Consider the following 22857-nt stretch of genomic DNA (forward strand, 5'->3'; position numbering starts at 1 on the left):
ACGCCTGGCCTCCGCTGGCTTTGCTCCTCTGCAGATGTTCTCAAGAGGCTGAGAGCCCTGGCTGTGTGCTGAGCCCCAGGTGGTGCTCACCTGCTCAACGGCACACGCCTGCGTCTCTGTCAGCCCCTCCCCAACTCCGGGTCCCTCAGCACCTCATGAGAAAGATGGATTATAAGGGCTTTAAGGGGTAGCAAGTCCTTCGTGGTTTAAACATGGTTGTAAAATGTTGGTCCAACCTGCAGGGCACTTGCAGATTCGCCCAGATTACAGCGAGGCACACGCAGCAGCAGACCTGAGCTCTCCTACATCCCGCCCCCGGGGCTCCGTCAGTTCCGAAGCGCGGTCAGAGGAGCAGCACTACCAGCCTCCCATCTGAGGACCAAGAGGACCGCCCTGTTCCTCCTCCCTTTGGGAATCCTACGACCAACTCCTCTCCATCTAGCTGATAACCTGTCCTTCCCACATGGTGATTTCTGTGGACGGGAGGACACCTGTGACAGGTGAGAGCAGGGCCCTGATGACTTCCTCTCCCACGGGCTGCAGTGAGCTGGCCTGTGACCAGGCAGGGCTGCACAGGTCCCCAGGACCACCCACATCTGTGGAACTGTGGACACACCACGCAGGCTGCTTTGGCAGAGAGTAGGGAGAAGCAGCTTTAAGGAAAAAAGCACTATTCTTCATAACAAAGCTGGTTCCGTGAGCCCTTCTCTTCCTTCCTTCTGAGATCAGAATAAATGTGTTTTTAGAAGTGGGGGTGGTGGCACTCGCCTTCTGATACAGGAAGAGGTTAAAGTGGAACCAGCTAGGGCCTGTCCATCAGCGGTCACAGGTGTAGGGAGAGCAGCAGCAGCTGCCCCAGACACCAAGGCAGCGAAGGGGACAGAGGAGATCCAGTGCAGGTGGGTGAGTGTGCAAACCCTGGGGCCTTCTCACAGTTCCATGCTCGGCCTGAGAAGCCCACCACGAGGGACTACAGGAAGGCCCTGCCGCCCTGGCTCGTCGCGTGGGTCAGTGCTAAAAGTAACCAGCTCTAAACTCCTCTTCTCTGGACAGGCCTGGGCTTGGCCCCCAGGTATCTGATAGATGTGGCCAGGTCCCAGGGCCCAGCAATAAAACTCTGAGACTTGGAACAGACGGCATGAAGTGTGGGCGATGCCGCTGACCAGACGGTGCCCTACTGGCTCACAGTGGGCCAGTGAAACTCCCCTCGGATCTGCACCAGCACCTCCGACAGCCCATAGAGGAAGGGGACTCCAAACGCAAGCAGCTGGCACATGAAAAAGGAGTCCGGAGGGTTCTGGGCCGCCTGATGCCCAATCGACGAAATGCTGCACTGGAGGTGCTGGCTCATCCCCTTGGCCTTGTTGCAGAGGCCGAGCGAGTGACGCGCCACCCAGCCAAACAAGGAAGTGAGGCTACCTGGGCTTCTCTCGGCAGGGCTGGCACTGGTGCTGGGCCGTCTGCTGGCATCTGCGGCGGGGCTGTCCTGCAGGGGTCCCCGGGCCTCCTAGGAGAGGAAGATGACTGAGTGAGGCACCACGTCTCAAGAGATGGTGACACCTTGCTGTGGTCGGCTGGCCATTGTCACCGGGCAACCCAGGGGCGTGCCAGGACACATCACAGGGGTCACAGGAGTCACGGTCCAGAGGTGCCTGGCACCCCTTCCCACCGGCTCTCTGCCACCCCAGAGGCCCTCCGGGAAGCAATGGGCAGCTGCCGACACACACAGGGACAGCCCATCAGAGAGGATACCAAGCTCACTTGAAAAGACAAGCAAGGAGCTGACTATGCTCAGTCTTTTAAAATAAAGTTCTTAGATGAGTGGTCCCCAGAATAAACAAAGGAGTTGGCTGCAGAACATTTATTTCGCGCCAAGTCCTTTTCCAGCGTCCTCCTCTCAGGAAAGGTGCAACTTTCAAGGCAAAGGGCTACTTTCATACAGAATGAACAGAAGGGAGGAGTGGACACACTCTTCCCAATGTAGCTCAGGTGCTGGCAAGAACACTTCCATAATGAAACCCAGCGTTCGATGAGGCCTGACATGCTGCCCCTCCCCAGATCAGATCAAGACCACTTCCCAGACTCGCCCACTCACAGGAAGGGCTGCCCGGTGGTCCCTCAGGGTCTGCTGGCCATGCCTGAGCTGCCGCCACACTGGGCGGTCACCTGGTGCCCTCCCCCTGCAGCTCCCCACCCCCCCCCCGTTACCTTTCCAGACAGAGGCGCCCCTGCTGGCCTCTTTCTCTGTGCGGGGCCGGACAGCCGGTAACAGTAGTGTGGCTTGCAGTAGAATTTACCTGCAGCAGCAAGGAGCAGGGGGAGAGGTAGTGAGCAAGTCTCTGAGAACCGGACTTGACCGTTGGTCATGGCACACGCGTCCCCATCGCCCCAGCCCGACCTTGCCCAGGCCAGGGTTCTTGTCCGGGGAGGCCAGACCCTCCTCTTCCCTGTGCCCGGATGTGTGGAGGCCAGGGAGCCATCACCCAATCAGGGCCCAGAGCAGAGACTGCAGCCTGTACAGCAGGGCCAGCAAACAAAGTGGCTGTGTGTGCAGAACAAAGATGTGGTCACATGAAGAGCTGGAGGAGCATTTCTGGGGGAACCAAGAATGAGCACAAGTGCTGGAGGCATGAAGGCCGCCACGGGTGGGGCAGCACTGAACATTAGCTCTGCTGCAGCCCTCTGGCAACCATGTGCGACTTGGCGCTGGTCAAACTGCAGCTCAGATCCTTAGTGGGTCAGATCAGCATTAAAGATAATGCAAAAGAAACCAAAAAATCCTACAACTGACTGTGACTAGAACAAAACAGAATTAAGCCTAATAAAAAGCATCAGCGTGCACAGGGCATCCTCAGGGTCTGGTAGTATTTCCCACTGCTCAGCTGTGCCTGCTTGGGCTGTCTGGATCCTGGTGTAACATTGTGTCCTGTTGCATGATGTACGTGTCCTGCTGCATAATGTGTGTATCCCACTGCATAACCCACGTGTCCCGCTGCATAACATGCGTGTCCCACTGCATAATGTGTCCCACTACATAATGCATGTGTCCTGCTGCATAATGTGTGTCCTCCTGCATAACGTGTGTGTCCTGCTGCATAACGCATGTGTTCTGCTGTATAACATGTGTGTCCTGTTGCATGTATGTCCTAGTGCATAACACATATGTCCTACTGCATAACGTGTGTGTCCTGCCGCATAACGCATGTGTCCTGCTGCGGGTGGGATCACAAGCTTGATTAATGCCAACCCTGGCTTTTCCCATGACGCTCGTCATGGAATTCAGTCACAGAGGGGTGTTTTTTTCTCAAACCTTTCTTTACTCCCACTTATAGTCAAGGTTTTGAAAATTAAAGGACAAACCCTGTTAGAGAAACTCTTAAACCGGAGTAATCCCACCCATCTTTCTCATTTGGAGAGAGCGGTTCCTTCAACAAATGAACTTTCCTATTCTTGAAGTTAAAAATAAGAGGACCTAACAAGAAATATGATAGAAAAGATCAATGAAACTGGTTGTTCTAAAGATAAAACTGACATCAGACTAATTGAGAAAAACAGAGAAGACTCAATAAATAAAATCAGAAATAAAAGGAAACATTACAACTGATACCACAGAAATACAAAGGATCCTAAGAAGCTACTAAAAACGATTTGCCAATCTAGATAATTTGCCGATCTAGATAATGAATAAATTCCTAGAAACATAATTTATCAAATCTCATCATAAAGACAGAGAAGGCAATGGCAAGCCACTCCAGTACTCTTGCCTAGAAAATCCCATGGATGGAGGAGCCTGGTAGGCTGCAGTCCGTGGGGTCGCTAAGGGTCGGACACGACTGAGCGACTTCACTTTCACTTTTCACTTTCACACATTAGAGAAGGAAATGGCAACCCACTCCAGTGTTCTTGCCTGGAGAATCCCAGGGAAGGGGGAGCCTGGTGGGCTTCCGTCTATGGGGTCACACAGAGTCGGACACGACTGAAGTGACTTAGCAGCAGCAGCAGCAGCAGCAGCAGCATAAAGAAACAGAAAACCTGAACTGACCAGTACTGAGTAAGGAGACTGCATCAGGGACTAAAATTCTCACAAAACAGAGAAGCCCCAGACTGGATGGTTTCACTGGTGAATTCTATCAAACATTTAAAGAACTAACAACAAGCCTTCTCAAATGCATCCAAACAACTGAACGGGGACACTCCCAACTCATTCATGAGACCACCATCACCCTCATACCAAAAGTCAGATAAGGAGTCTGCGAGAAAACTACAGACCAATATCCCTGATGAACACAGGTGCAAAAATTCTCCACAAACTAAAGCAAACCACACTGAACAGCACTTTGAAAGGATCAGACACCATTACCAAGTGGGATTTATTTCAGAAAGGCAGGGAAGCCTCACCCACCGCTCTCCAGAGTCCTCCCAGGACAGGTGAGATGCTTCCTGACTCTGAGCGTCACGGATCCCGCCTCCTCTGCACTGTACAAAGTCAGAGCCTGCACTGTGCCCTGGAGTCCGCAGTCATTCTCACACTGTCTGCTGCCAGGGCATCCCTCATAGGACCCAGCCTGTTTACACTCCATCCACCCCATAAGAGAATGAGTCTCCAGGTGTGGCACAGAATCTAGGGGCAAAAATACTTGTGGATCAATTTGCTGGACCTGGAGGGATCCGTCCAGGCAAACCTCACAGACAGAAACACTGGGCGGGCTTCATTTACCAAGCCTGTTGGGGAGATCAAAGGCGTTCTCCGAAGACCCGGTGTGCACGGCACAGAGAGCTGCAGCCCTGCCCTCACTTCCCATTCGTGTGACCAGAGGACCAGGGGCCCCAAGAGTAAGAGCCAGCTTTCCTCAGCTCCCCTCACTCACTATTCAAAGAGCCTGGGTGACTGACTATCTCCTTACTGCAGGCAGCCCCCTCCTGTGTGAAGGCCACCCCAAGAGGATTCACTCCCCCTCCTATTCACCTGCATCTTTTCATCACTGTTGGATCAGTAAGACGGCCTCTCAAAAAGTCCCTCTGGGGTCCTGTAGGAACGGGTGTAGAAATCATCAATGTCTTGGGTGACTGTTTGCAGTTAACCCCAAGGTTTTTCAGGTGGCAGACATGCCTCTCCATTAGGCTTTGTTACCAGTTTGCATAATCCTCCACCTTCTGCCTTGTCAAGGTCATTCCATTATGAAATCAACAAATACCACAAAAGGCCAGGGCCTGACCAGCACAGTAAAGCAGATGAAGCCCTGTGCCACGTGCTCTCCATTCCACAGAGAGGCGGATGCGAGAGAGAATGGGTGACAATGCACACAACTCGGGCACCTTTGGGAAGCCAAAGTCCGAGAACAGTGGCCAAGGACACAGTTTCAATGTGCTGCCACTGACCTCGGACAAGAAACGCGGCTTCTATCAGACTGTGATTCTTCTTCTCTAAAGTAAAGACAAAAAGACTTATTCTCCTTGGTCCCTTTCAACTTAAGATCCTGCCATGAGGTAGGAGAGCAGGTTATCTATGAAGCCAGGGCAGGCGTTTAGGTAAACACATGCCCTACTCTTCTCCATGGTCACCGAGTCATCTATGACACTGCCTGGTGACTCTGCGGACGGGGCGGGAATGCCCAGGAGAGGCAGAAAGAAAAGCATCTGTGTTAGCAAGCAGTGGGGGCTGTGTCCGGGTGCACCTCCGGCACGGGGAGCTCACCGTCCTCGAGGGCGTAGGCGTAGGCCGACAGGCGCAGGGTGGTAGCACAGTGCTCACACTTGAAGCAGCTCCTGTGGAAGAACTTGCCCTCGGCGCTCAGCCGCTCCATCACGTAGACCCGCTTCTGGCAGAAATAGCAGGTGTCGCTGCCTCCCAAGTTCTGTGGGAACTCCTTCTTTATGGAGCCCTGGGGGAGGGAGGCTCAGGTCAGGGAGAGGTCTCCTAGCACTCCCCAGGTGCATGACCCTCACTAAGCGGCTCAGCCTGGGGACCAGAGCCTTGTGCCCACGCAGCACTCGGCACTGAGTCTGTTCTCTGCTGTCTATTAACGATCAAACCAAGTTATTTCAACAGACTCTGATCTGAAGGTGCTCCTGTGGTTCTCCTTGGACACAGGCTCCTGGACCCTAGAGCACTCACTAGGAGATTCTGTGTATACTGTTTACACAACATTCTAAACAACAATTTCAGTCCTGGAAGGTCAGTTACAAAATACAGACACCTCAAAAAAAAAAAAGAAAACCACACACCACATGGCACACAGTGGCTGCGTATGTCACTAGAGCTACTTAGAGCAAAGCAGGCGTGTTCTCCAGAGCTGCCTTATCCAGACAGACAGTGCCCTGAACGTATCTTACCAGTTCCTTCTTGTCTAGAAGGGTTTTGGGTTGTTCTTTCCTTTGAAGCTGATTGGCTATCTGCTCAGCCAATGAGCTCACTCCGCCCGTGTACATCTTTATATACTTCTATCGGTTGGAGATTGTAAAATGACCAGAAAGAAGGAAAATGAGAAGGAAAAAAATAAATAAATTAAGAAGACGGGGGGAAAAAAAATCTTTGAAAGGTATAAAATGAACACAAGGTGCAGCAACAAACATGCCAACACAGTGCCCACGAGCAGGGGACAAGGTGTCAGTGTCCACACGCTGGCGTCGCACAGGCGGGGGCAACGGCTGCAGAGACAATGAAATTCAGGAAGGAGAGCCTGGTCTCTCTCCGTCTCTGGAAGAAGTGCAGGGGACAGGCAGGTGGGAGGACAGGGTGGATGTGAGCAGACAAGAGTGGGAAGGGCCTATGGCCCAGTGGCTCAAATTGCATACTAAGAATTCAAGTGGATTCCCCCACCCCAAACCTTGTAGACAGCAGGCACCAGACAGCGGGCACGTCCCCAGCCTGGGAGAGGGCTTAGGGAGCTGCTTTCTTATTTACTAACAGAAAGACAGCAAGGCCAACTCTCCGCCTGGGTAATGTGAGTCCCCGGGGATGACATCCATCCTCACTGGTAACTGCTGCACTCAGAGACCCCGTGCTGGGCAACAGAGGCCCTGGCTTTACCAGGAAGAACCTTCCTCTGCCCCTTCTCCCGTGGAAAGTTCTGTGTTCCCCTGGGCCCTGAGGCCAAAGCCATCTGGGTTGGCCAGGGCACTGCTGAAGCCGCTGCAGGAATCTGCAGGGCTGCTGTGGAAGCCAGATGTGCTTCCATCCAGGAGGGGTCCTTCATTAAGGTAAAACAAGATAAAAGAAAAAAATCCAACTATCTCAATCCTTATTTCAAGCAAAGCTGAAGAAGTCACAGGAGAAAACTACGCATTTCAATGGCAAGCCTTCTTGTGGAAACCCTGCTTTGAGCTCGTCTGCAGAGAGTGAGGCCAAAGCCTCACCCACAGCCCGTGTGTGACTCTCAGCAGCCGTGTGCCCGCGGGCCTGAGGAGCCCGCTCTCTCATTCCTCATCCAGAACGTGCAGGAGGGCTGGGGATGCCAGCAACCCCGGCAAGTGGCCATATGGGAGGGAACCACAAGCCTGAGCACCAGCATGTCCCCGACGGGGCGAGGACACCAGAGGAACGCTCCGGGGAAACGCTCCGGGGACTACGAGGACAGCAGCTGCACATCAAGCAGTTCCCAAGGTTCAGCGGGAGCTGAGGGATCAATTATATTTTCAACGTAAAATAAGGAGATTTCCAAAGATTAGTGCCATTTGCTCATTAACTCACAGCTCATACCCATCGGTGGTTGAGAAACACAAGTGGCTCTTAGACCTAAGCCCTCTTTAGATATAGACGTGAGGGAAGCGTAAGCCTGGAACAGACAGACACTCAGGTGCAGCCAAGCTAACCCCAGGGGCAGAAAACAGCACATCCGCTACAGCAGACGAGTGAGCACACGGACCAGACACTGCGTTGAAGGCCGTGACACGGAGCAAGCTTGGGGTCATCCCAGCTCAGCCGGGGCCCTGTGCTCCCATCAGAAACCAGCACACTCAGCAAGCGCAGCCCAGGGCTGCCTGGCACAGAAGCACCTGTCACCTGCAGTTCTGTTTTCAGCATGAACAGCAGATGGTTTTCCTCTCAAGAAACAGTTGCAATGTAGCTATCTCTGGACTGACACTGTGGCCACCACACACCCACTCCATTCTGCACAGTCTGCCAGCAGTTCAAGAACAGGGACAGACAGAATGGGCCTAGGGCCCTGCCATCTGTCTGCAAACCCTGCACGTCTGGGTCAGCTCCATCGTAGGACCCAGCAGAGCTCATGCCTCACATGATTCCAGTTCAAGAGGCACTTGGAATAGTGGGTAGCCACCACTCCCTTTAGGAGATGTAATTACACTACAGTTCTTATTTTATAATGCATTAATAGGAAGGCACGTGGAGTTAAAAACGCTCTATCATTAACTGGTATTTTTGGAATATGGCAAATGTGGGCCAAAGTGGACAGAATTTGCTGCAGTGAAGTGAGCAGCCGCCTGAACTCAGGTGGACGCCTACCATTCTCACATGCATGACAGACACACACAGCTGGGTCCCTAAGGAGACAGGAAGGACATTTGTGTGGGAGAAGAGAGTGGAGGCTGGAGAGGAAGCAGCTTTGCCCCGACTGGGCCGAGCTACCTGTCGGAGGGAGTCGGAGGAAGGAGAAGCGGGGCGGCTGGCGGAGCGGAGGCTTAGAGAAAGCTCCCACTGATCGACAAAAAATCGACGAGAAGGCTCAGGCTCTGGCTACAAGATACAAGATGGAGAAAAAAAAACCCAAAGGAAATGTGAAATTAAAAGTCATACACTGTCCTGAACACAAGGAGCTTGGCAGTTTCAGACCCTTTATCTGGATTACAAATGCAGTAAAAAAAAAAACAGTTCCAGAAGCAGCAATGGCTCATTCTAGGCGGTGTCCAGCCCACACGTCCTGTGTGCCCTGCCAAGCCCCTTACAGCCTGAACTGGAATCTCTCTTGGGCAGAGGGGATTCCACCAGCTCATCACTCTGCTGGCCTGACGTGGAGGGGACCACAGGGACATCAGATCTGAAGTGAAGCTCACTCTTTCTACAAAAAAGCCAGGAAAGTGGCTCCTCCTTCTTCTGGTGGGGCTGAGAGAAGCCAAGCTGACCCTGGAGCCAGCCCCCAACCCTCTGCAGCCCCCATGCAGCACGTGAAGCTAGTGGGCCCAGCAGCCAGATTCTCTGGGCCCCAGTGAGGAGGGGCTGAGAACTTGGCGAGCGGTAACTGCTTCATTTCCTGCAGGTTCTGGCTGAGATACCTGCAGGGTGTAGGGAAGAGGCACCTCTCGGCTCTGAGCTCCCCTACTTCAGCTCACACTAACTGCAAAGCTTCGGGTGTGATGGAGTGATGGAGAATGTCACCAGCCTCTGCTTTAGAGGCTCAGATAGAAAAGACCGAACTCCCTGGACGGTAAAGAAGCAGGCGAACATACAGCTGTATGGGGGTGGTGGAGGAACAGTCTGGCAGGGACATAAGCAGTGACCCTCGAGAGCATCTGGACGGGAGCCCTGCACCGAGGAGCCTGGAAACCGGCCCCGGGATGATGAAAGGAGCTTCCGGCCAACCTGACCACTTCCTGCTATACCCCGCAGCCCCAAGCTTCTACCTGCTGCTCCGTCCAGTCTCTCCTCTCATTCACCACTCTTCCCTCTGTTCCTGCTGAGGCTCTGCTTCAGTCAAAATCATCGGGATCCCCCCACTCAAATATGCATTCCCCAAAGCAGAGGGTTTGGCCCTGTTCAGTGAAAAGGCTGAGATTTCTTCTTGAGAGGAACCAGCCTGGGAAGAAGGATGAAAGAGGCTGGGCACATGCAGCGGCGAGGCCATGGTGACACAGGTGACGTGAAAAGGCCACCCAGCCCCGCCTCCTGTTCAGGGACCTGCTTCCCGTCGCCCTGGTGACAGTACAGAGACACAGGGCTACTGCTACTTTCCTGATGGGCCCGGGGAGCCGGACCTACTGCTCAGTCATGAGCACGCTTCTCAGAGCAAAGGCAGAGGGAAGCCAAAAAAAAAAGAAAGAGGAGAAGGCCCACATGAAATGAACGGCGAGAGCTGATACTTGCTCTGGCTGCAGAGAGGCATCCACTCAGGGATCAATTAAAGGGTGACAACAACCCAGAAAGTTCCATAAAGTCAGTAGGTTTTTACATGGGCATCTCTGCTACTCATCAGATTATTCGACAACCAAGTGTGACTGGCCGTCTGCCCCCTAGTTTCTCAGAGGATCGACAGCTCCCCGTCACAGACTCTGTCGTCACCTTCCTTCCCTGCCCTGTCCTCTTCATCCTTGAAAACTCCGCACGCTGGTAAGAGCTCTGGCTTCCTCGGGATTTCTACCTCAAGATCCCAGACTCACAGAAGAGCCAAGCAAATTCCTCCGGCTTCTGGAACCTGACCCTTCCCCTGGAGTCAAAAGCACGTATTTACGGGTGGGAAAGGGGGCTGAGGGCAGGAGGAAGAGGCCTTTCATAGGAGCACACATCTCAGGGTTCTTTTCTGGAGTGGATGGATGCTCTTCGGGAATGCTATTCCCATGGGTCATCACTGCTAGCAAAGAGTTCTGGCTCTTGGCTGGGTGACCAGAGTGTGCAAAAAGCAAGGGACAGGGGCCACGCCCGCCTCCCCCCTGCCCCCCGCCCTAGCGTGCTGCGTCTGTGTGGCTGCCAGCGTCCCATGCCATGGGCATGCCTTTACCCTCTCGTGCTGGGGGCTCTGCTTGCCACGGCTGTCGGCATCAAGATCCCTGTGTGTCTGTTGGCAACAAAGCAGAAACTTAAGCTCCATCCAAACTCTCTATCTGGATCTACTGAGTGATAGCATGAGAGTCAGGGTTCATTTCAGTACACATCCTGCGGCCTGCTGACCCCAGCAACCACAACCCCATCCACATTAAACCCCCATCACCCAAGGACAACTCCCAGCACATCTGTCCTCCTACGAGCCAGCCACATGGATAAAGGGCTACGGTTAGTACAAAGGTGGAGCAGACATGTTTCTTCCACACAGCAGCACACGGCCAGGCGTTCAATGGGAGGTTAACAGGAGAGGCAGGTTAGCTTTCCACAACAAAACATTAGGAAGGAAAGGTGGGGATGTGGAAATCGGCTGGAGTAAATGACCATGACAACAGTCCACAGGGAACTCCAGGGTGGGACATGGTCCCTGAATGGGAACACAGGACAGGGTGAGGAGAGCAAAGAACTGTGCACAGGAGGACAGGGCCCGGTACACAGGCCCTTGCTGTCCTGAGGAGCAGCCATGGGGTTGTGGAGGCCTCTGATCACTCTGGATAACCCAGGATTCACTGCATGGCCCTGCGCCTGTGCAAAACTGACCCAAAGCTTCCAAGTTTCTCTGGAGCCCATGAGCAGGGGAGTCCCTGAGGGCCGGATGAGGCTAAGGCTCAGGCTCCAGAGTCACACACTTGGGCTCAGCTCTTGGATCACTGTTCATTGCATGACCTGGCCTCCTGACCCTCCGCCTTTGTCTCCTCAGCTGTAAGAGGCAGCTAACGGGACCTGCCTCGTAAAGTTATCAACAGAAGAGACTGAGACAACATAGGAAAGTGCTCAGAACTCTGCCCGGCTCACAGGAAACTCCCGTGGTGGTTCTCTGGCAGGGACAGGGCCCAGGGCAGTTGTGGCCCCAAAAGGGCTCAGGGTCCAGACCCAGGGACAACAGCTGGGACTGTTCATCAGACACAGCACGGGGTCACCTCCCGAACAGGTTACCATAGCTAAGGAAACGTCTTTCCATAGACCATGCCTTTCTTTAAAATCAATGTTTTATTTTACAGGGACGTGCAACAGAAATCAAAAACACTGTTCTGTAACCGCACTTTCAACAGGCGTGCTGGCCACAAACATGCGTGGCCTACTTGCCATGAAGCAGTTCTCCAGTGTCTGCCTGGAGAGCGAGTTGGGTGGACGGAAGGGCAGCCACTTGTTGGCAAAAGCCAGATAAACAGGAGGCAGGTTCTCAAAATCGGAAGGAACCAAACACATAAAGAGAAGCCTTAGAAAAAGCTTCCAAAGTCCACCTGAACTGTGTCTCCCTGGGCAGCAAGACCAACATGGATGACTCCAGCAGGGCTACGTGAAAATGTGCTCGGGCTGTCGAACCTTGTGTCTGGGTCAGTGTAGTTTAAATTTCAGTTTACAGCTGCACAGTCATCTTATGATATGGGACTGGATTAAACCACCCAGGGTTTGAACATACAATTGCTACCCTGAGGCCCACCAGTACCGGTCACCACGGAAACGAGGGGACTCTGACTTGGTCTCCACCCTGGCCACCCACATAGGCAGGCAGGCACACAGGATAGCAGAGCATGCAGAGGGGGTCACCTGCTGGCCGCCACGTGCCCGACAGGGAGACGGAGTAGGGGGAGGAGAGAGGGTGATCACTTTTTTGGGGCAGGTCCGAGAACGCTCCTTGTCCCGTCGCTTTTACACCAACAGACATAAACAGAGAGAACATAGGTGAAAAGATGGCCATGCTGAGGCTGGTTCTGGAAGGATGAGAGGCACCTGCCAAAGGCAGGCTGAGACCCCTCCCCGACCCCGTGCCTCCGTAAGCACAAATCCGTGTCTTCAGGAAGCACCTGCCCCACCTGCTGTCGGCCTCTGGTTGGAGGCACACTGTCTGCAGATCCGAGTCTTGTGCAGCCGCTGTGGGCTCAGGACCTACAGTGCAGCACTTTTTAAATCCCACAGACCTGGAGCATATTCTTCTTTGTTGGTTTATCAAGAAAGTTGGGGGCAGAAAAGAGGGACCCAGGACATACCCTCCCTCACACTCAAAAGGTTCTGGGAGATGACCAAGGAAACACAGGAAAGAGCAGGAGACAGGAGACAAAAAGAGCACCTCTGCCAACTGACACTGCACAGCGTCCCCAGACCACTTCCCACATGCCCCTTTCCACAGCGTCCACTTCCTGGGAGGCTGTCTCCAGTGTAGGAACCCTTTGGTGCCTAACAAACCCCCAGCTTCCTAGGTCAGAGGGGCCTCGGCTTTCTCACACCTAGACCGACGTGTGGGGTGCTGCTTGCAAAGCCCGGGAGCAGGGAGGCAGGGACACCACTTCTGTCTGCTCCCCCAATCCCCCAAAGGAGTCCTCCTGTGTCCCCATTTGTGTGGCACTTGGCAGTGTTCTCTCTCTCAGGGATTAGGTGCACAAAGCAAGCCTCGTGACGCCACCCCTGAGTCAGTACTAAGGATGTGTCATCTGTGACATGATGCATTCATGAGGTCGTGAACTGAGGTCACGGCCCCCCCACAGCGGGGCAGGCTGACAATTCTGCTTCACACAACACACAGCACAAGTCTGACAGCTGCAGAGACCCGGCTTCGCCTTCTAACCTGTATCTCTGGTGCGCCTTCCCAGACCAAACTTGACTTTAAGGGTTCTGTTCTGCCTGGAGAAGCTGGCAGTATGTACTCAACTCCACTGACCGCGACCGCAGATCACCCAGACATGTACAGGCAGCACCCGCACGGGCTGAGGCTCCAGGCGCCCCTGCAGCCTGGCAGGGGTCCCTGCCCTGGACCGCCCCAGGATGTGCCACTCAAGTCATCTCTTCACCCAGAGACTGGGCTCCTGTTTCAGGCCACTTCTGTGATGAGTGTAAGAACCTGGGAAAGTAGCTCATCTTCCCTTTCAGGGATCCTCCATTAAAGACTGACCTTTAAATCAGATGGTCTACTCAAGGCGAAGGGTAAGTCAGTAAAACAGAAATCAATTGCTAATGAGTTTTTCTCAGAAGACCACCCCTCCCCAAGCACACAAAGAGGCAGTTTGGCTTTGTGGTGAGTCTGGACTCTGCTCCCAAGCTTCCATTTCAGCCTCACAGGCCTGCCTTATGTGCTTATTCTTAAAAGAAAGGTTAACAAAGAAACAATCTGCCCTAAAAGTCATTCAACTAAACCTAACTCACCACCTCCCAACACTTCCCAGCACAGGAGGGCACCATAGCCACATACCCGACCACCGCTCAGAACCCCAGTTCTCAGTGATTCCAAACCAAGAGACGGCAGGCCCAGGCCGTACTCCTGATGCAGGAGGCACGCAGCAGAGGCCTCCCATGGCTGACGGGCTTCCTGTGACCACCAGGCGCCACCTCCTCTCTCTCTGCCCCACTCTACCGTGTAGAAGCCACTCTACAGGAGTTTCTGCAGACACTTTGGTGAAAGTTTCTAAAAAGGATATTTTAAATGTAGCTAAAACACCAAGAAAGTATAGATGATTGCCGTCCATGGTTTGAAACAAAGGGAAAAAACCCACAGTTTGAAACTATTACCTGGATAACATTTTCCTGTTTATCACAAAAGGCCCACTGCCCCGAGCCCCAAACTCAGGATGGTCCTCCAGGGGTCATGCAGACACAAGTCAGCCAAAGGTGAACTTGGGACTAAGGTTATAAGAGCAAAACCTCAAAGACTCCAGAACCTCACCATGCAGTCCCAGCTGGTTTCAACACTAAACAAACAGCCCAGCCTGCTCACTGGATTCCCCAAACTGAAGGGGTTATAGAGGTCACGCGATAGTGTTAGTGAAAGTGACTACTCAGTCGTGTCCAACTCTTTGCGAACCCATGGACTATACAGTCCATGGAATTCTCCAGGCCAGAATACTGGAGTGGGTAGCCTTTCCCTTCTCCAGGGGATCTTCCCAACCCAGGGATCGAACCCAGGTCTCCTGCATTGCAGGCGATTCTTTACCAGCTGAGCCACAAGGGAAGCCAAATAATACTGGAGTGGGTAGCCTATCCCTTCTCCAGCAGATCTTCCCGACCCAGGGATCGAACCGGGGTCTCCTGCATTGCAGGCGGATTCTTTACCAACTGAGCTATTAGGGACGCCTGGTATTGTCAGTGCTCTCTGTTAAACCTTCCTGGAGCCTGCTCAAATGCACACAGATCCCTACCTGGGGCTCCAGTTAGGCCTCCACCCAGCTGGCTCAGAGGAGGAGTGGGTGGGAAGGCCTGGGCCCAGGCAGTTCCTTTACCTGTTTCCACTGGGGGGTGGGAGCAGAGCGACCCTGCTCGGGCAGGCAGCTGGACGGCTGGCTGACCCCACGCTCCTGTGCTGGCTGTGACACACAGGCCAGTGTGGGGAGGGACAGCACATGGAGACAAAAAAAAACAGAAAAACACACATTAAGGCAGCAAACACAAAGATGATCCTCACAGCAGACAGACACACAGCTAGGAACTGAAGGAGGGCTCAGAGAATTAACTCCAGGAAGTTACACTTATAAAGAAAAATATACAGGTTACACTTACATATATGTAAAAATGTAAGTTACACTTGTGAAAAAGAAAACAAACCCCCAACTAGGTCGAAAACAAAGCAAAGGAGAAGACAGAGCTGTAATTCTGAGTATCCCTTTCCCGAGCTCACTGCTCTGAGCCTAAATCACTAACTGCCACTTGGAAAATGAGGCGTGCATCTCCTGAGGACAAACTTCCTCTGGCGGACAGCAGCCCAGGCCCCGTCCAACCTCGGGAACGTGGGGTGCTGTCCGAGGTAGGACGGGGCCTGGGCTGCAGGCTCCTCAGCACAGACACCTGAGGTGTGAGGATCTGAGTGAGCACCAGACGTGAGAAGACGCTCAAGTGGGGGGCCCCGCTTTGGTCCATAGGAATGGGCTGACGACGTGGAGCAGGTGAAGAGGAGATGCGCACTCAAGCACCAGGGGCTCAGGAAGAAGCTTTCGGTGTGGACCACACTGTGCCAACGCCTCCTCTCATGAGAAGCCAGAGTGACTTCTGGATAAGCAAGAGGAGAGACAAGACCGGACAGACACTGCCGGCCAGCCCTCAGCACGACTCGGGGGAGTGAGGCTAGTCCACGGAGCATCTTGACAACACGCCCACTCTTGACCTTGTCAAGGACAGTCTAATAAGGCAGCTTTATCGCCAGAGTATTTACCTCTGTGCTTATCATTAGTGATGAGAAACAAGCTGACATCCAGCACCAGAGGAAGGGTTAAGAAAGGCATAGAGTGCACTCTTTGGAAGATTTGTAAGGAGTTTGGAACATGGAAATATGCCCAAAGTTACATGAAGAAAGCAGAACAGAAACGTGTATGGCAACAATGACCTCAACTATGAAAATGAAGATGCACTGAAGAAAGACCCGAAAGAAACGTGGCAAAACGTTAACAACATTATAGGGGCCTTAATTACCAACATTTATTCTTCAGCATTTTCCTCAATAAGCAGAAGCAGAGGTTTCTGTGACTGAAGTTGATCGGGGCAAGCGATGGTTTATTACTCATATATGTATGCATCTGAACACACACCTACGTGCAGACTGAGACCCCACCACGCTGTAAAGGTCCGGGTGGGCGTCTGTCACAGACACCTGGGACCTGCCTGGGGACGACAGTAACCCTCGTCCCACCCCACACAGACGCTGCCTTGAGCCTGGAGCCCTCGGGGGGTCTGGGACATGCCCCATCTCACCAGCCCCCTCCTCTGAGGCCAGACCAGGTCCCGGCGGGTGAGCGGGGCCTACCTGTCTCCTCACACCCGCAGACTGTGGGGGCGCATTCTCCTCAAACTTGGCCAGCAGCTGGGTTGCCATGTACTTCACTTTGTTCTGGTTGCCGAGGGCCACGTCCATCCTCCGGTCGGTCAGCGTGCTCACCAGGGTGGGCCTTCCTCCTCTGTGACCCCGGGGCGTGTCCTCCTGAGGAACAAGGGCCCCGAGAGCCGCCCGTGTCAGAGCAGCCCCCTGCCCCCCTGGGCCTGGCGCGATGGCTGGTCTCAAGGTCACAGCGCTCCTCGCGGTTCTCAAGATGGACTCAGGGTGGGGGCAGCAATGAAGAGGTGCGCTGGCTTTCGCTGGTGTGGTCCCATCCCCAGAAGGCCTCTGCCCTGCACCATGTGTGTGACTCCACAGAGAAAGGGAAGCCACGGGCACATGCGTGTGCTCCTGGAATGCTCTCCAAAGAACAGAGGCACAAGGCCACAGGAAGCATCCGTGCCCACCCTCCTCACCTGGATGAACTGGAAAGATCCAGCAATACTAACTCGGAAACTGGGGGATTAAGCCAGGAAGAGGCACAGTACAGTCGCTCCGGCAAATCCCAGACATTTCTCTCACCTCCTCTGACTGGCTGGTCTTTCTCCTCTTCCCAGCACCATCCAAGTCTTTTTCCTTCTTGTCCTGCACCAAGAACAGAGGGAAACCACGTTCCTTCACTCTCTGCACCTCACCTCTAGCTCTGCAGCTGGAGGAAATCCCGTCCACTTACCTTGGGGGAGCGCTTCCGAGAAATGGTCTGCCCGAGTTTGCTCAGGAAGGAGATGGGGGACTTGGTGCTGGCTATTAGGACAGCCCTCTCCTCCGCATTCAGGTCTGAGACGTCTGAGGGCAGAAATCAGCAGCATTCAAGGACAGCCCTGAGGACGCCTCCCTGCAGGAGGGCCAGGGTGCTCTGAACCTGGCAAGAACTCCGAAGAAAATGCACACAGAGGTCTGCACACTAGGTCTTCTCTTCTCCATGCAGACAAATAGGAACAACACTTGCCCCGATCAACTTCAGTCACAAAACCCTCCGCTTCTGCTTTTCAAAAACTGCAATCTGCCAGTGCGTGTGGGTCTCAGCAGAGCGCCAAAGCCTCACTTTAAGGATAAAACGTTCAAGTAGAGACAGAATGGGAGAGACGTGGGGAAGACAAGGTGCAACCCAAGTCATCGTTCCGGGGTACGCAACACCTGTGCTTAGCTTCACACGGAGGGGGCTCTCCCTGATGGGCATACTGATGTTAGACTTGTGAATTTCTGTTGCAAGAACTGTATCTCTAACAAGAAAAAGCCCGGAGGTGTACAAGTATATGGCTAGAAGACACTGGAGAATGGCACCGCAAATCTCTGGATTCCAACATTTCATTAGTGACAACAGTAACACTGAGATAATAATTGAAAGAACTAATGTTTATGTAAGTGCTTCCATTCGCCAAACACTCTTTTCAGCATTTCACAATCTAATCATATACATATTGCCCCCATTTTATAGAAGGGGAAACTGAGGCACAGTGAAGTTTAGTGACTTGCCTCCAGTTGAACAGGGGGAGGCAATGGGGTGCAAACCAAGTCAGGTACCATGGTCAACAAGCGTAAGCATCATGATGCTTACTTCATCTATTTCCCAGCAGCCTGAGGGCCAAGGGAAGATTTCTGGAAATACTAAAAAGCAGAAGAAAGAGCAGTCAAAGAAGGAACAGTCACAGAGGAACGAGAACGAGGCAAGTGTGGTCCAGGATCACAGAAGCCAAGAGCAAGACAGAGTTTCAAGGGAACAGACGTCGTTCCAAGCATTGAACAACACAAACAGCCAAGTGCCTGAGAGGTGAGAAGGGGGAAGGATAAGCATTTGGTGATTCTCCCTGACCACGGAGAACAGTTGGGCCAGAGCAGAGACTAGGTTGCAAAGTGTCACAGAGAATGGGCAGTGAGGAAGCCCAGGTCACAGCAAAAGCACTTTTCAAAGAGGCTGGTCTGCAGAGAAAGGGACAAGACTCTGGACAGGAATGCTCATGCACTCCACATTCGCAGGTGTGCTGAGCAAAAGGTGGGTCAGAAGGAGGGCCTGCCAACACCCGCAGAGAAACGGGTCTGATGGCAGGGGGGGCGCGGGGAGCCACCAAGCAGCCCCAGGGACCCTTACCTCGGGAGGGGAGTGAGTCCTTGAACATCTCGTAGAACTGGGTCAGGTACATCACCATGGACAGCTTGTCCGGCTCCCCCACCGAGGCCATCTCTCTGCCTGTCATGATGGGAGAAATGCCCAGCTCTTTCTCAGCAATATCGAAGGCCAGCTGGTTATTTTTTTCCACATTCTGCTCATCCAAAGAGTCAAAATCTCTGAGAAACAGGATGAAGAAGACATGTCAAGACCACGCTTGACAGAGCCCCAGACCAGAAAACACTATATCATGCAGTAGTCATTTAAGAGCCCGGGTTTAGGACCTCACTGATACTGGACAGCAAACCTATCTCATTTCTCAGCTTGCTTCCTCTTACTAACAAAATCAAATCATCTTTAGGAAGAACGCCGGATTAAAGATCTATCCGCAAATGACAAGAGGGAAAAGTTAGAAAACAAAACATTTCTCCAATAACATAAACTTCTTACTAAAATGTAGGCTCAAGAAAAGGAGCTGTTTTTATTATGTTTCCCCTGCACCTGCATGTGGTCTGCATGTATTAACCTCATGCTCAACAAGGAACAGGTCCTGTTTGGATGAGGCTGTGTTTAAAAAGCCTGGAGCCATCACCCCCGCGTCCATTGCACTGACAAGCTGGTGATGGACTAGGTCAGTTCTAGTGAATCATACTCGGCCTTCTGCTCACAGGGAAATTCCAAAACTTTCCTCAAAAGGTTGTTTCATTGCTAAGTCCCTGAGTTTCCCTAAGTATTTAGATTAACGAACATTTCCCACTGGGTTTCAGGCTTCCTGCAATTCAGTCAAGTAAAGACTGATAGCTTCCTTCATTAGGTGACTTCAGACTAACTGAGCAGGCCTTATTTTATGTTATACTGACTTGTGCGAAGAGTTGACTCACTGGAAAAGACTCTGATGCTGGGAAGGATTGGGGGCAGGAGGAGAAGGGGACAACAGAGAATGAGATGGCTGGATGGCATCACCGACTCGATGGACATGAGTCTGAGTGAACTCCGGGAGTTGGTGATGGACAGGGAGGCCTGGCGTGCTGTGATTCATGGGGTCGCAAAGAGTTGGTTACGACTGAGTAACTGAACTGAACTGACTTGTGCAACTTTTTCATTTGCTAAATTCCTTTACTCTGTATATTAAGCCTATTGAACTATGGAGGCCTCATCCTGAGTGAAGTCACTACAGCCTGAACAGTGCCAAGTTAACGACTCTGGGCTTTGTGTGCATCAGGAGGAAATTCCCAGGCCCCTGGAGCCCCTTCAGTTCATCCAATGAAAGTGCGGCCCCACCCACCGGCCAGGCTCCCTCCAGTGCGTGTGACTCCAGCCCTCTGTCCTGCTCTCCCTCTGGAGCAGAAGTGACTCGCCTGGCCCTTGTTTCAGCATTCCTGTGCCACTGCCACAGTCATCCTCAAGTTGCCCCCCAGAGAGGGTGACTAGGCCCTGCTTCCACTCGCTTTATATCAGCCTCCGCATAAGCCAAGGACTGGGCGCCAGAGGTCACCTACCGTACCCAAGCAAATCAGAAATCCCCATTTCTAAACACCAGGTGAGGCTGCTTTATTTTATTAACGTAAACGGGAACTAGGTCTTTCAGGATTCCTTAGGTAATCATTAGACTTCCCTGGTGGCTCAGAGGGTGAAGCGTCTGCTTGCAATGCAGGAGACCCAGGATCGACCCCTGGGTTGGGAAGATCCCCTGGAGAAGGAAATGGCAACCTACTCCAGTACCCTCACCTGGAAAATCCCATGGACAGAGGAGCCTGGTAGGCTACAGTCCATGGGGTTGCAAAGAGTCGGACAGGACTGAGCGACTTCACTAGGTAACCATTAAAATAAAGCAAAGACAAAGATGGGCCCATAAGTAGACCTAATGATGACAGGATACAGACAGTTAAAATAATCCCACATGCTCTGCTTGTTTCTGAATCTTCCTGTTTGGCTTCCAATGTAAGGACTGCCTGCAGGGGCAGCTGGGTGCACCAGGCACCAGCTGATCTGGGTCGTCCTGCTGTGCTAGTCTGCGTTTAGATGAGCACAGGACGCCCAAGAGAGGAAATGGCACCACACAGGAAGGCAAGGCCACCTGAGTGTCAAGGGCTTGACACTTGCAAAACGTGCAGGAGACAGAGACAATGCGGGCAAGCCCCGCTGAACAGAGCAGGTGCTCTGCCAGGAGGGACACACGCACTTTCCTCGTGACCAGCAGCACTGGACAGAGAGCTGGCTCGTGCAGAGCTCGGCCTGGGGCCAGGAAACAGGGTTTCCCTTCATGGGATGTTAGCAGGCTCAGGGAGTCCATCTTGCAAGTATGGAGACTTATACACTCAGCTGATCCCGACTGGGCTGAGCTACAGAACGCCCGAGAGACAGAGCTTTAAACAAGGCTACATCAGGGTCAGTCACAAGTGGCAGAGGAAGCTGCTATGTGTCCTGTTCCAGGAAAAGGCCACCTGAGAGCGGGGAATATGGATGAGGCCGGGCCTGGACTCACATCAGGTCAGGGCGGTATCTGTGTATGATGGCACACAGGGCCAGGCCACTCTTCCATGACATGGTGAGGTCCGTCACGTTCACCCCAGCATAGCCGTCTGTCTGCCGCTGGCACCAACCCAGCAGCTTGCTGGAACGAGCCACAGACTCTAGAACAACAACAACAACGTCATTACTGGAGGTGTGGTTACCTGGGAGCCTTGACAGAGAATCCATGTAACCAGTTTGAAAAAATACTGAAGGCAGGGACAAAACAGCTGTCACTGGTTTTCAAAAGTAAGAAGCTATTTAACTGGTATTACATAATTTTTTTTTTCAGCTATACAGTGTGGTTTATGGGATCTTAGTTCCTCAATAGGGGCTGACTGAATCTGGGCCCATAGCAATGAGAGCGCAGAGTCCTAACCACGGAACCCCCAGGGAATTCCCATGAAGTTTTAGGTAGGCAAGAAACTCCCAATTTATCCAGACTCCGAGGTCAACGTCCATGCCCCGAACAGATGACAAACTACCAGCGGGTGACAACAACCCAAGCCCAGGGTCCCCATGGCTCTCCAGGACAGAGATGCAGAGGGAGTGACCACCTGCTGAGCTGTCACCCTCACACCAGCAGCCCTGAGATCTCCCTGGAGAGCTGGCAGCAGCTGGGGGAGGAAACACCTTCCCTCCAAAGCAATACTTGGAGGACCCAAGAAGAAAGGTTCAGTCCTGCACTTTCCAAAAGCAACACCGCAGGATCACACAGGTGAAGCCAAGGACCCCAGAGTGGCAGACTGAGCCCTCAGCAAAACAAGCCATCATGTCTTGAAACACTCAACAGAGACAACTGACATCCTGGGACATTTCCCAGTCACTGATGTGTCTCCTAAATTATGAAGAGCCGTTATAAAAATCCGTTTCTTATAACTGCATCAGAAGAGTCCTGACATAGAGCATTTGGAAGAATCTGGTAACTGCTATTTGTGTCCAAGAAAGTCTGTTTCTTACCTTAGGCAGCTGAAAATATTTAACCTTGTACTGAGTCACTAACTGCTTTGTGAACATAAGATAAAAACTGCACTTCTAAACACCCTGTTTCATTTCAGTCTTTCAGGGAAGTGAATCCTGAAATGACACAGAGAAGCACTGTTGGGGTCCTTATCTAAGTCTCTTGGCTTCCTAAATTAACTTCATTCAGATGTTTCCCAAGTCTATGTGTCCATCGGTCCAGTATGTACTGGACAACCTCAATAGTTCAGGCTCCGGAACTACAGTGAACAAAGACATATTCTCTGGGGAACTCCCTGGCAGTCCAGAGGTTAGGATGCCTTGCTTTCACTGACAAGGGCACAGGTTCAATCCCTGGTCGGGGAATTAAGGTCCCACAAGCCATATCAGTTCAGTTCATATGGGGTGGCCAAATAAGACACACTCTCTGCTTTCAAGGAAGATGACCTTGATATTCCAATAGCACGTCAACTTCAAGATGCCCATGACAGAACTCAAACCTTCAGCCCCACTTCCTTATTCAGGCTCTTCAATGCTTTTGGCTCCTTTATACTCTTGGCTACCACTCCTGACACCCTGCTGTACACCAAGTGTTGTGGTGAACACCTCACCATGCCCCCAACGTCCTCATAGCTGGAGTGAGGCACGATAGGCAGCCCCATTTCAGACAGAAACCCAAGTTCAGATGGCAAGCCACATCCTTCACGGACGGGC

At 52.6% G+C, this 22857-nt stretch overlaps 1 protein-coding gene across 17 annotated transcripts in view; it reads right to left on the bottom strand.

The window, feature by feature from the left end:
• MICAL3 (microtubule associated monooxygenase, calponin and LIM domain containing 3) overlaps positions 1-22857 on the bottom strand; it is a 141732-nt gene that overhangs the window by 41078 nt on the left and 77797 nt on the right. For 10 of the 17 annotated variants that reach the window (XM_088837468.1, XM_055396245.2, XM_055396247.2 and 7 more), the window contains 13 exons: positions 21158-21305; positions 18655-18851; positions 17239-17351; positions 17088-17150; positions 16497-16670; positions 14983-15066; positions 12323-12421; positions 10671-10727; positions 8588-8695; positions 6334-6441; positions 5696-5882; positions 2209-2297; positions 1420-1507 (listed from right to left, as the gene is read on the bottom strand). In XM_088837468.1, coding sequence (XP_088693594.1) covers positions 1420-1507; positions 2209-2297; positions 5696-5882; positions 6334-6441; positions 8588-8695; positions 10671-10727; positions 12323-12421; positions 14983-15066; positions 16497-16670; positions 17088-17150; positions 17239-17351; positions 18655-18851; positions 21158-21305 — 1515 coding nt within the window. The remainder of the gene's footprint in view (positions 1-1419; positions 1508-2208; positions 2298-5695; positions 5883-6333; positions 6442-8587; positions 8696-10670; positions 10728-12322; positions 12422-14982; positions 15067-16496; positions 16671-17087; positions 17151-17238; positions 17352-18654; positions 18852-21157; positions 21306-22857) is intronic. The other 7 variants (XM_088837477.1, XM_055396259.2, XM_088837470.1 and 4 more) reach the window with 6 other exon arrangements.

Source organism: Moschus berezovskii, chromosome 6, assembly GCF_049115385.1.
Source record: "Moschus berezovskii isolate FMDL1 chromosome 6, NW_MosBer_1.0, whole genome shotgun sequence".
Classification (NCBI taxonomy): Eukaryota; Metazoa; Chordata; class Mammalia; order Artiodactyla; family Moschidae; genus Moschus; species Moschus berezovskii.